At 44.3% G+C, this 12,508-nt stretch overlaps 1 protein-coding gene across 2 annotated transcripts in view; it reads right to left on the bottom strand.

Annotated features, from left to right (window-relative positions):
• Window positions 1-12,508, bottom strand: part of LOC139542593 (guanine nucleotide-binding protein G(I)/G(S)/G(T) subunit beta-1-like) — a 56,768-nt gene that overhangs the window by 19,979 nt on the left and 24,281 nt on the right. For both annotated transcript variants that reach the window (XM_071348203.1, XM_071348204.1), the window contains 3 exons: window positions 6,786-6,892; window positions 1,413-1,451; window positions 835-941 (listed from right to left, as the gene is read on the bottom strand). In XM_071348203.1, coding sequence (XP_071204304.1) covers window positions 835-941; window positions 1,413-1,451; window positions 6,786-6,842 — 203 coding nt within the window. In that variant the 5' untranslated portion in view covers window positions 6,843-6,892. The remainder of the gene's footprint in view (window positions 1-834; window positions 942-1,412; window positions 1,452-6,785; window positions 6,893-12,508) is intronic.

The following is a 12,508-nucleotide window of genomic DNA, read 5'->3' as shown; positions in this document are numbered from 1 at the left end:
ACTTCCTGCTTTGCTCCTATGGGTACACTTGCAATGACCACCAGTCCAACCCATTGTGCCATCATTGACTTGAATGAGGATTTCCGTTCTGTTCATTATATTTCTATGGCAGCACATGCAGTCAGGAGCGGAGGAGAATTTTCTTATTTTTTATTTTTTTGGCTATTCTAACTGTTATCACGGTGAATTACCATCATCCAAAATTACATGACAGTCACAGCCATAATACACGTTAATATGAAATGGAGGGGTGACTGTTGGGGAATAACTATTTTACTAATTTTTCTGTTGCATCATTGTGAGCTCATCGGTTAAAAATTGTCTATTCTTTTAATTAGGGTGGGGCGATAAAAATGAATCAGAGCAACAAAGCGAGATGACAAAGCAGTTTGGTGTGTGTGGGATGTGGCATCTCTGGAGCGAAGCGGCACACCTGCGGTATTGTAATTAGTTGGCTGGTTACTGAGGTGAGGTAAAAGCTGCAGGACTGGGCTGGGGGCTCCTAGGACAGGAACACGGGAGTCACCAGCACTGACCAGCAGCCAGCATCACCACGAACAAAGGACGACTCCATTTTAAATGTTTTCCCGACCCGCATATCCCACCCCTTACACACACACAATGATACCGGCACAAACACAGTACACATGCGACACAAACATAGAAGCGCACACAAAAACACTCCTGTGACCATATTCAGAGGTGACTGTAGAGTACGCACACAAAAACACTTGTAAGTTAACTTTTTCCCACAAACACACACCATTACAGATCTTTTTTGGGGGGTGGGGGGGATTATTTAGTTAATGACAGAAAGTGGCTAAATAAGATTACCTCGAGTCAGTGCCCCAGTGCATGGCATAGATTTTTGCCAGATGCCCCCTCAGTGTCCGTCTAGTGCGCATCTGAATTCGGCCAATTGGGTCGATGTTTGCTGTGATCTGAAGGGAAGGGAAGGGGGGGGGGGGGAGACAATCAATGACCATGACACAATAGGCTGTGTATCTCCATGGGAAATGGGGATGCCCTTTACTAGGTTCTCTATAGTGAAACCATTGCCTTTCCTTATCAGCTCCCATGATGTTGCATTTACAGAAGTATAGAGTGGGTGCTGCTGCTTCCAGGATTTGTTGGCTGGATGACACAGAGCCTAGCGAGAGCAGTCTCTATTCTAGTGAGCTATCTCTGCTGCTAGATACGCTCAGCCTTTGAGCTGTGGACTCATTGAACCCCAGTGCATCTCGCCTTTCACAATTTAACCATTACTCAGCTTTGACAACACTTTAACCTGACCCGTCACCTGTATCCTGAATAATGAGGTCGACTTCAGTGGTTCCCCATCCCCACGTCTGAACTGCACTCAAAGGGATCTGTTTGTGTTTCAGAGTGGTGAAGGTGGAAAGGGGTCTTACCTGAGACAGGGTAGCATCCGCACACGCTTTCCTGGCATCCTGGAGGTAAAAAAATTATTTAAATAAAGTTACATTTAATTTTCAAAGAACGAAATAGCCAAGTCTTAATTTTATCCCACAAACGCTTTTGATAACGTAACCATATCTCAAAGAAATCCACCTCAATTAATCGAAGTGGTGAGCCAATAATTTCAGCGATCACGGAGACAATTACCATTCCCACTGACCGGATAAACATTACCACTTACTAACACTACACGACCAAAAGTATGTGGCCACCTGCTCGATGAATATCTCAATCCAAAATCATGGGCATTAATATGGAGTTGGTCCCACCTTTGACGCAATAACATTGCTGCGAGGACTAGCTTCCATTCAGTCACAAGAGCATTTGTGAGGTCGGGCACTGGATGTTGAGCGATTAGGCCTGGCTCGCAGTGGGCGTTCTAATTCACCCCAAAGTTGTTTGATGGGGTTGAGGTCAGGGCTCTGTGCAGGCCAGTCAGGTTCTTCCACACTGATCGACAAACCATTTCTGTATGCAACTCGCTTGGGGCAATGTCATGGTGAAACAGGAAAGGGCCTTCCCAAAAATGTTGCAACAAAGTTGGAAGCACCGAATCATCTAGAATGTAATTTTATGCTATAGTGTTAAGATTTCCGTTCACTGAAACTAAGGGGCCTAGCCCAAACCATGAAAAACAGCCCCAGACTATTATTCCTCCTCCACCAAACTTTACAGTTGGCACTATGCAGTCGGGCAGGTAGCGTTCTCCAGGCTGTTGCCAAACCCTGAATTGTCCGTTGGACTGCCAGATGGTGAAGTGTGATTCATCACGGCAGAAAACGTGTTTCCCCTGCTCAGAGTCCAATGGCAACGAGCTTTACACCACTTCAGCCGACGCTTGGCATTGCGCATGGTGATCTCAGGATGGTGTGCGGCTGCTCAGCCATGAAAACTAATTTAATGAAACGCCTGACAGTTATTGTGCTGACGTTGCTTCCAGAGGCAGTTTGGAACTCTGTAGTGAGTGTTGCAACCGAGGGAAGATGATTTTTTAGGTGCTACGTGCTTCAGCACTCAACGGTCCCGTTCCGTGAGCTTGTGTGGCCTACCACTTCGCGGCTGAGATGTTGTTGCTCCTTGAGACTTTTCCACTTCACAATAACAGCACTTACAGTTGCCCAGGGAAGCTCTAGCAGGGCAGACATTTGACGAACTGACTTGTTGGAAAGGTGGAACCCTTTAACGGTACCACGTTGAAAGTCACTGAACTCTTCAGTAAGGCCATTCTACTGCCAATGTTTGTCTACGGAGATTGCATGGCTGTGTGCTCAAATTTATACACCTATCAGCAATGGGTATGTCTGTCTATGGGCACACAGCTGACAGTGCATGTCAGAGCAAAACCCAAACCATGAGGTTGAAGAAACCTGGCACCATCCCTACGTTGAAGCATGGTAATGGCAGCATCATGCTGTGGGCAGCAGCAGGGACTGGGAGACTAGTCAGGCTTGAGGCAAAGATGAACGTAGCAAAGTACAGAGATCCTTGATGAAAACCAGCCAAGACAATGCAGGAGTGGCTTCGGGACAAGTCTCTGAAGGCTCAAGGCCCAGCCAGAGCCTTGAACACGATCGAACATCTCTGGAGAGACCTGAAAATAGGTACGCAGTGACATTCCCCTTCCAACCTGACAGAGCTTGAGAGAATCTGCAGAGAAGAATGGGAGAAACTCCCCAAATACATGTGTGCCAAGCTTGTAGCATCATACCCAAGAAGACTCGAGGCTGTAATCGCTGCCAAAGGTACTTCAACAAAGTACTGAGTAAAGGGTCTGAAAACTGATGTAAGTGTGAAGTTTTTTTAAATATAAATTTGCACAAATTTGTAAAAACCCGTTTTTTTCTTTGTCATTACGGGGTAATGTGTGTAGATTAATGAGGGGGGGAAAACGATTGAATCAATTTTAGAATAAGGCTGTAAACTAAAAAAAAAAAATGGAACAAGGGGTCTGTATAGTGTACCTCTAACTATACCTATTTAGGCTCAGTTTTGACTGATCCCAGTACCCATTTAAAATACACTGCTAAAAAAAATAAAGGGAACACTTAAATAACACAATGTAACTCCAAGTCAATCACACTTCTGTGAAATCAAACTGTCCACTTAGGAAGCAACACTGATTGACAATAAATTTCACATGCTGTTGTGCAAATAGAATAGACAACAGGTGGAAATTATAGGCAATTAGCAAGAAACCCCCAATAAAGGAGTGGTTCTGCAGGTGGTGACCACAGACCACTTCTCAGTTCCTATGCTTCCTGGCTGATGTTTTGGTCACTTTTGAATGCTGGCGGTGCTTTCACTCTAGTGGTAGCATGAGACGGAGTCTACAACCCACACAAGTGGCTCAGGTAGTGCAGCTCATCCAGGATGGCACATCAATGCGAGCTGTGGCAAGAAGGTTTGCTGTGTCTGTCAGCGTAGTGTCCAGAGCATGGAGGCGCTACCAGGAGACAGGCCACAGGTGGGGGTTGTGCTTACAGCCCAACACCGTGCAGGACGTTTGGCATTTACCAGAGAACACCAAGATTGGCAAATTCGCCACTGGCGCCCTGTGCTCTTCACAGATGAAAGCAGGTTCACACTGAGCACATGTGACAGACGTGACAGAGTCTGGAGACGCCGTGGAGAACGTTCTGCTGCCTGCAACATCCTCCAGCATGACCGGTTTGGCGGTGGGTCAGCCATGGTGTGGGGTGGCATTTCTTTGGGGGGCCGCACAGCCCTCCATGTGCTCGCCAGAGGTAGCCTGACTGCCATTAGGTACCGAGATGAGATCCTCAGACCCCTTGTGAGACCATATGCTGGTGCGGTTGGCCCTGGGTTCCTCCTAATGCAAGACAATGCTAGACCTCATGTGGCTGGAGTGTGTCAGCAGTTCCTGCAAGAAGAAGGCATTGATGCTATGGACTGGCCCGCCCGTTCCCCAGACCTGAATCCAATTGAGCACATCTGGGACATGTCTCGCTCCATCCACCAATGCCACGTTGCACCACAGACTGTCCAGGAGTTGGCGGATGCTTTAGTCCAGGTCTGGGAGGAGATCCCTCAGGAGACCATCCGCCACCTCATCAGGAGCATGCCCAGGCGTTGTAGGGAGGTCATACAGGCACGTGGAGGCCACACACACTAGTGAGCCTCATTTTGACTTGTTTTAAGGACATTACATCAAAGTTGGATCAGCCTGTAGTGTGGTTTTCCACTTTAATTTTGAGTCTGACTCCAAATCCAGATCTCCATGTGTTGATAAATTTGATTTCCATTGATAATTTGTGTGATTTTGTTGTCAGCACATTCAACTATGTAAAGAAAAAAGTATTTAATGAGAATATTTCATCCATTCAGATCTAGGATGTGTTATTTTAGTGTTCCTTTCATTTTTTTGAGCAGTGTATATACCCTTATCAAACATAAATCTAGTCTGTTCCTTAAACCATTTCCTTTCAAGTCAAGATAAATGTGAACGGTCAGATTATTGTGCCAATGGAAGTGCTAGTTGCTCAATCCATATGACACACAAAATCGGCACGCTAAACCTATATAGACAAACTGTTTTTTAATCATTGCAGTAGCACACTGACACTAAACAATCAAGCTACACACATTGTACAAAACATTAAGATCACCATCCTAATATTGAGTTGCATGCATCCCTCCCCCTTCTGCCCTCCAAACAGCCTCAATTTGTCGGGGTATGGACTACACAAGGTGTCGAAAGCATTCGTTCCATAGGGATGCTGGCCCATGTTGACTCCAAAGTTGTTCTTCTTGATACACACAAGAAATTGCTGAGTGTGCAAAACCCAGCAGCGTTGCAGTTCTCGACACAAACCGGTGTGCCTGGCACCTACTACCATACCCCGTTCAAAGGCACTTCAATCTTTTGTCATGCCCATTCCCCCTCTGAATGGCACACATACACAATCCATGTATCAATTGTACGCAGGCTTAAAAATCCTTCTTTAACCTGTCTTCTCCCCTTCATCTACACTGACTGAAGCGGATTTAACAAGTGACATCAATAAGGGATCATAGCTTCCACCTGGATTCTCCTGGTCATTCTATGTCACGGAAAGAGCAGGTGTTCATGTTTTGTACACTTAGTGTACAAAAGAACACTAGCTAGCTAAAGGCTACATATTTCAAGCTATTACATGATTCATGAGACACACAAAACAGAACAGCACCTCAAGGATACCTCATGCAACACTTGAACAGACCACGCTCAGCAAACATTTAAATCTCACTAACATACTATACATTCCTCCAACTTGTTCGACAAACTCACTGTTAAATCTACCCACAGCACACTACCCAAATCTAGCTACACACACACACATGCTGAATCTGTGTTTGCATTGTTGTATCCTTGAATCATAGTGGGATAAGGAAAAAAGGCAGGGAGGTAAGAGCTAAGCCAATCATACTACAGCCTCAAACACAGCTCTTAACTAAATTATTATTCTAATTCCTTATTCTTTGATCAAACATGTATAGTGCGGTCATCACTCAGTATGGAAGGTATAGTGCGGTCGTCACTCAGTATGGAAGGTGGGGCCAATCGCATGAGAAAAGCAAGGAAGGTGGGGCACTAGGCCCTGTGAGTTTATGTTCATTCGGCGGAATTAGGATACACTATGAAAACGATTTGAGTTTGACACGGTTTGACAAAATCGCAAACCTATTTTTGCGCTAGTTGACTGTTCCTGCACCAAAACTCCAGACTTCTTCCTTCATAGGTTGTGCACCATCTTCATTTTAAATAGGAAGCCAATTTGTTTACAGCACTTTTATTTTCCATGAATGATCAAGACATATTTCCTCAAGGCTCAATTGCCCCTTTGCAGCAGACAGTAAGCAATATGATTGGACCATGGAACCGCAACAAAACCACAGTACTGAATCGGAATACATATAGAATCGTAAGAGTCGCTATATATATATCTATATCTTATCATCATTTCCAGCCCTAATCAAAACTGACAACTTATCACAAATTAAACAGTTCTCACTTTTGCCATTCAGCTTGCTACAAGTATCTTGCAGAGAGATTTCACAGCAGCTAGCGAGTTATGAGAGAATTGGCTGTGACTAAAATAGGTGCAGGAGTACGTTATAGTTTGAAGCATTTTAAAGTGCTAAAATTTTAATCGGAATGTTCAACTGAGAACAATGTTTTTGTTAGACTTTCGGGACAGCTGGTGAATTGTAGTTCCCTCTTGTGGTGCCATGTAAAATCACTGCAAAGACATTCCCAATGCATTTATGAGAAGAAAGCAGGGAGAGGACGATTGTGGAGGACATACTCTGATCTGGTTCTTGAGCTGCTCGGCCTCCTGGCGTAGCTGGTCCAGTTCGCTCATTTTCCTCTGCTAATGGTGTGCCTCGCTCCGCCGCCGGGACTCCTGCTGATCTGAGGGGCAAGAAAGAGGGACAAAGTCAACACCTTGGTCACACACCGTTTCTCCTATTAGCAATTAGCGGTACCGTCACTTAGCAGTACTCAAACTGTATTTGAAATCTGAATCCGTCCTAAAAAGTACAAACCCAGCCCAATTCCAGGCAAACTCATGCTCTCTGAACCCAGGTCTGGTACACACAGGCAGCTCAATAAACAGCTGTTACAGGGGCCCTAACAAGACCATCAGCTCAAAGTGACGGTCCAAATCCCTGAGACAGGCTCAATATGCTTGAGACGCAATTCCTGAAACAGCACGGACAAGCTCAGGGCAGCACGGACAAGCTCAGGGCAAGTAGGGTTGAATGTTCCAGAGACCATGTTATGGTAAGCTGCTATTTCTAAATGGTAGCCTTTAGATGTTCAAGCTAATACCTTAGTGCTGTGAAAGATAGGAGAAACTGAAGCGGTGTTCATGTAACATCCAAGAAAATAACTGAAGAAGAAATTGTTCACCATTTGGACTCAGCATACACTAGCTTCAGTAAAATACACAGCAAAGCATATTCCTGCTCAGAATCACACAACATCCCTCTGAAAGATCCATAAGGCACACACAAACTCACTGTGAATCACAGAATCCCAACCCTTTCTAGAGAACCCAAGATGTGTCCTTGCCAGCCTGAAACGGTTACCTAGCAACAGGATTCTGCAGCTAGTTTGTGCTAAAGATCACTTTTTTAATTTTTATTATGCAAAATCTCTCCCCCTCGCTATACACTGGCCAACCCGAGGCAAACATCTGGCACTTGGCAGCTGGTAGCCATTCCTGGACAACTGAGGCTAAATTAAAATCCATTGGCGGAAATCCATTCAGTCTGCGAAACCCTTGAGAACATACCCCTCCTTTGGCTTGCCGAACGGAGAGTGCTGGAGCGTGAAACGAGAGGAGCCGAGTGTGTTCTGTGAGTTAGTTCTAGCCCAGAGGTGCTCAGGTGAGAAGGGCAGGCACTAGTGGAGCTCTCAGATGCTCTGGCCCTGGTCAGTGGGCTCAGAACTCTCCTTCCAATGTCATCCCTGTAATCCTGGGACACAGTTGATTCAGCTCCTCCAGCCAAATCCGGCTAAGACAAAACCTGCTGATGATCCTAAAAGCAGTGGCTATCCCGCTGACCCCAATCCTTTGGTCAACGGGCTTATCCCTGACACATTCTCGGGAGAAAGAACAGGAAATACAAAAACAAACGTATAGGCTAATTAGTGTAGGTATAAATGCTACAAGTTGAAAGTTCTGCATATTGACTGTCTGGGTTGAAGATCATTATTGGCTGATGGAGACTGCTAAGCACTAATGCTACCACAAGCACTATGCAACAATGCTCATCTTACATTTCTACCAAACGGTTCACAAAAATAAAGAGCCCATTGTCAGTATCAATCAGTTGCCATTGATTTTTACAAGACAAATTGTGGTCTTTTGTGTTCGTACATTAACAGGCTTCCGGCTTGACTACGATATGGGTAAATGAATTCAGCCAATGGAGGAAATTGCTGACAATCTTCAATGTACGTAGGTAATAGATAAAGTAGAGCATTTCTTTAAACTTTTGTGCCAACCATTACATCCACCTTTATCATTAACTCACAGTTAAAGAAACACTCGGCCTACTAATATCCACATTTCTGAATTGTATGTAGACCACCGGTACTCAAATTCTATTTGAGAAGGTCCGGTCACACAAACTCCCTAGGTGGCAAAAGTCCGGATAGATATTTTAATTCATCGGCGTTGTAACAATCTCCCACCACGTGACCCAAGCAGGTGGTGGGAGGGGGGGGGGGCGCGGCGGCCCGTGTTGACCCAATTCTAGGTCCGGATCTGGACTGCGGTCCCCCTATTGAGTATGGCTGGTGTAGACTATCACAGTTGTACAAAACATTTACCATCCTGTCTGGATTTTCCTTACCTCCCTTTCGCTCTGACTTTTGCGTACAGGTTGTGGGTCCTAAGAGCTTGGAGACCTTCTGAATGACAAGACCTTTTCCTTCAAACACCTGACACATCTCATCAGCTACCTGCCACCTGATTGGCCCGTGGGGCTAACTATGTTTGATTCTAAGCAATGCGACTTAGCCCCCTAATCTTGTTGATAAAAATGTGTCATGGTAATATCTCTAATTCTTCTAGTCTTTTCCCTGACGAGAGCCTTGGTGTCAGAGCCAGTTAGCAGGACCTGCGTGTGGCCTTTTCACAGAACCAAAGCTATACAGACATGGACCTCCAAACTCTACATAAAAACCTGTCGCTATTTTAACTAAATACCCTTACAAGGAAAAGTGGAAGTGAGTAGTAAGGCCTACTGTGAGTATTCTAAACTACAGGATGCCTTGAATAGGGATATCTAGGCTGTATAAATTAGACCATATCAGATGCTGGTGGACAAAATACATTTGTAAATCCTCTTACAATAGTCCAATAAATGCAAACAAAGGGGCGTTAATATTCAAATTGAGATGGAATAAGTACATGCAAAATTGGTCAAACTGATGGCGATTAACCCAGCCATGGTGGCAGAAATATGAGTGGGGCTCTATAAATGTTGGCAGAAGTAGAATTTGGGGGGGGGGGGGGGGGCTGGCGGAGTATACCTTGGTGATATAAGTGTGATATTTCTTTGTGGGGGAGCTCTATGATGGTGGCAGAAGTCTGATTCAGAGTAGGGTTGGGCGGTATCCAGATTTTCATACAGTAATACCGCTTCTATACCATACTTGGGTATACAGTATTACCTCCAAAAAGATTTGGCGCACCAAACAATTAAGGCAACGGGGATCTTGATCCAGAAGGAGATTTAATGTATCTGCTGTAACCAAGAATCTTATCCACTTAGCTAACAAACCAAATGCATAGCTGGAGCCCTGAGCTAGATTTGACACATCTTAGATTTCTTATAGTTATAGTTAACTTATAGTTAGTTATAAGCAGTAAGCATAGCACATACCACCGCAGTCCCAGCGAGGCAGGGGTGCTCCCAAACCCAAAATAATACATTATTATTTTTGGTATTGAAAAACATAGGTATTTCAAAATACCCCGCTATATCACCCAAGCCTAATTCAGGAGGGGATTTTTCTGTTCCGGTGGTGGGAGTGTGTTGAAACATCTGGCAGCCCCACTGATAGTGTGTCTCTACAGTGCTGCCTTCACTCTCAGCCGGCTATTTTTAGAGAGGTAGAGGACGAGGGAAGAAGACTTCACATTTTCCAGCCAGTCCTATCGGTTCCATCATCTCAAGCACACGCAGTGACAAGGGGAGAGGGAAGTGAAATTAGACTGCACCAGAGCTTTAAAGGCATTTCTTCCTATAAAGCAAAACAACATTTAGTTCTGTATCAAGCCCTGACTTCACATTGTACGGCAATTTGACATAGGGAAGCCTAAAAACCTTAAACCGTTGAGGAATGCCTTCATTTTCAAAAGCATCGTAGCAATTTATTACTTCCCATAGTATAACAGCTATAGATTTGATCAGAGTAAAAGTGAATAACAGACATTAGGCCTCCTTTTCAATCACATTATTGGCTCAGAGACAAAGCAGTCAAATGAATTGCTTCTTTCAGAACCCAATTCCTCCTACCCCCGATATGTATGTTAACGTTATTCATATTAACAATACCATTAAAACAGACCTGATTTATTCTAAATGGAAAAAGACAACTAACGAATCAGAACCCGTACACATGAACAGGTGGCAGGTGTTGTTGGGCCAGTAACCAAAAGGCCGCTGGTTAGAATCCCGAGCGGACGAGGTGGGGGAAAAAATCTGCCGATGTGCCCGTGAGCAAGGCACTTAAACCTAAATGCCCTTGTAAGTCGCTCTGGATAAGAGTGTCTGCTAAAATAACGTAAATGTAAAAACAAGTAGGCGAGACTCAACATGAATTGACGTGGGAGGTTGGTGGGCTATTAGGATGTAAACCGCAGAGGGAAGGGAAGAAGAGGGAAGCTCCTCCCCATGGCATGAGGTAGAGGACTAAGGCAGGTCGGGCGGGTAGGCAGGGAGATGTTCTAGTGCACAGGAAGATACAGGGAAGGGAGGTGAAGGACAGAGCCAGATTAACCTAATGAGAGTGAACAAGCAGAGGACGATGGGGAGGAGAGCTGCTAATTAACCCCTTGGTGAAGGGGAACAGGGTGTGGTAACCTTCAAGGCATTAAGAGCCCGGTGGAGCAGACGCACACACCCAGTCACCTTGCTGCTACTGGGAGCCTCTTAAGTTAGCAGCCTAAGAGATCGGTGCTACTACACACGAGCCACACACTGTGGCCATTCACTTAACCCAAAACCAACCATGACATAACTCCATTTGCCTTGCGGTCATTGACTCCAAAGTTTATCTTGGCATACATCTTTTATTACAGACTATAAACAGAGATTCAACCAAGTGCTCATAAAAAAGTTACGCGGACATAGCCAATGATTTCTATGGGCTGTTGATCATGTCAGTGAATTTCAATTTCAGGGTTTGAAAGCTTTACGCCCACCTGATAAGGATCAATTCAAGACATGGCTGTCCACTTTTTTTTTTTCTTGTTGAGTTAATCGCATGTTTCTCTAATTAAATTACTATTAATTGCAATTTCATAAAAAAGATGATACATTGGTTGTAGTTAATGTATTTTTATTGTAGGGGAACAAAAACTGTATTCTAAGAAAATAACAAAATTAGCTAGGTCTGATATAACATATCATAGCCACAAATATTAGATCTAGCCTACGCTACTTCTTATCCATGTTTTTCAACAAACTAGAATTTTTTCTGTTCTGGTTAAAATCATTGTAGGAACTGTTTGCTGAATCTAGACATTTATCCATGGCACTCTAAACATTCTTGTTTGGTTAGCTAGCCAACATTAGCTAGGCTAGCTACTTCAGTGCAAATTGTATTACTGTTACCTAAAGAAAAGCATGAGCAAGTGTTTGTTTGAACTTTCTATAAGTTTCCCTTCAAAGTTGTTGCTCATAACTGTGCGCATAGTGGATGGTTTCAACACCAATAAAGACAGACTGCTCTACAGCTGGTGAGACCACAGAGAGTGCCCGGTGTTGCGCTCAAAAGGAAGGGTGCGGAAGCACAGACACTTGGTTGAAAAAATGAACAGTGTAAAAAGGTAAGTATAATCAACACGTTAACCCAATGCTCCTCCCTCTTTTTACCCTGACCCGCTACAAAGTTCCTCCCTGCAAGTGGTCACTGAGTCCGAGGTGCTAAAGAAGCTCCTTAAACTTGACCCCCAAAAAAAGACAATTTCTTCTTTAAGGTTGCTGCCCATATCATCGCCAAGCATGTCTCTTCTCCCTGGGGAGGTTCCCATTGCTTGGAAGGCAGCCACGGTTCTTCCTTTATTTAAAGGGGGAGATCAAGCTGATCCTATTTCTATTTTGCCTGTTTATCAAAAGTGTTGGAAAAACTTAACAATAATCAACTGACTGGCTTTCTTGATGTCTATAGTATTCTCTCTGGTATGCAATCTGGTTTCCGCTCAGGTTATGTATGTTTCACTGCAACCTTAAAAGGTCCTCAATGATGTCATTGCCCTTGATTCTAAGCAATGTTTTGCTGCTATTT

This window comes from Salvelinus alpinus, chromosome 17, assembly GCF_045679555.1.
Source record: "Salvelinus alpinus chromosome 17, SLU_Salpinus.1, whole genome shotgun sequence".
NCBI lineage: Eukaryota > Metazoa > Chordata > Actinopteri > Salmoniformes > Salmonidae > Salvelinus > Salvelinus alpinus.
This window is presented reverse-complemented; position numbering and strand designations above follow the sequence as displayed.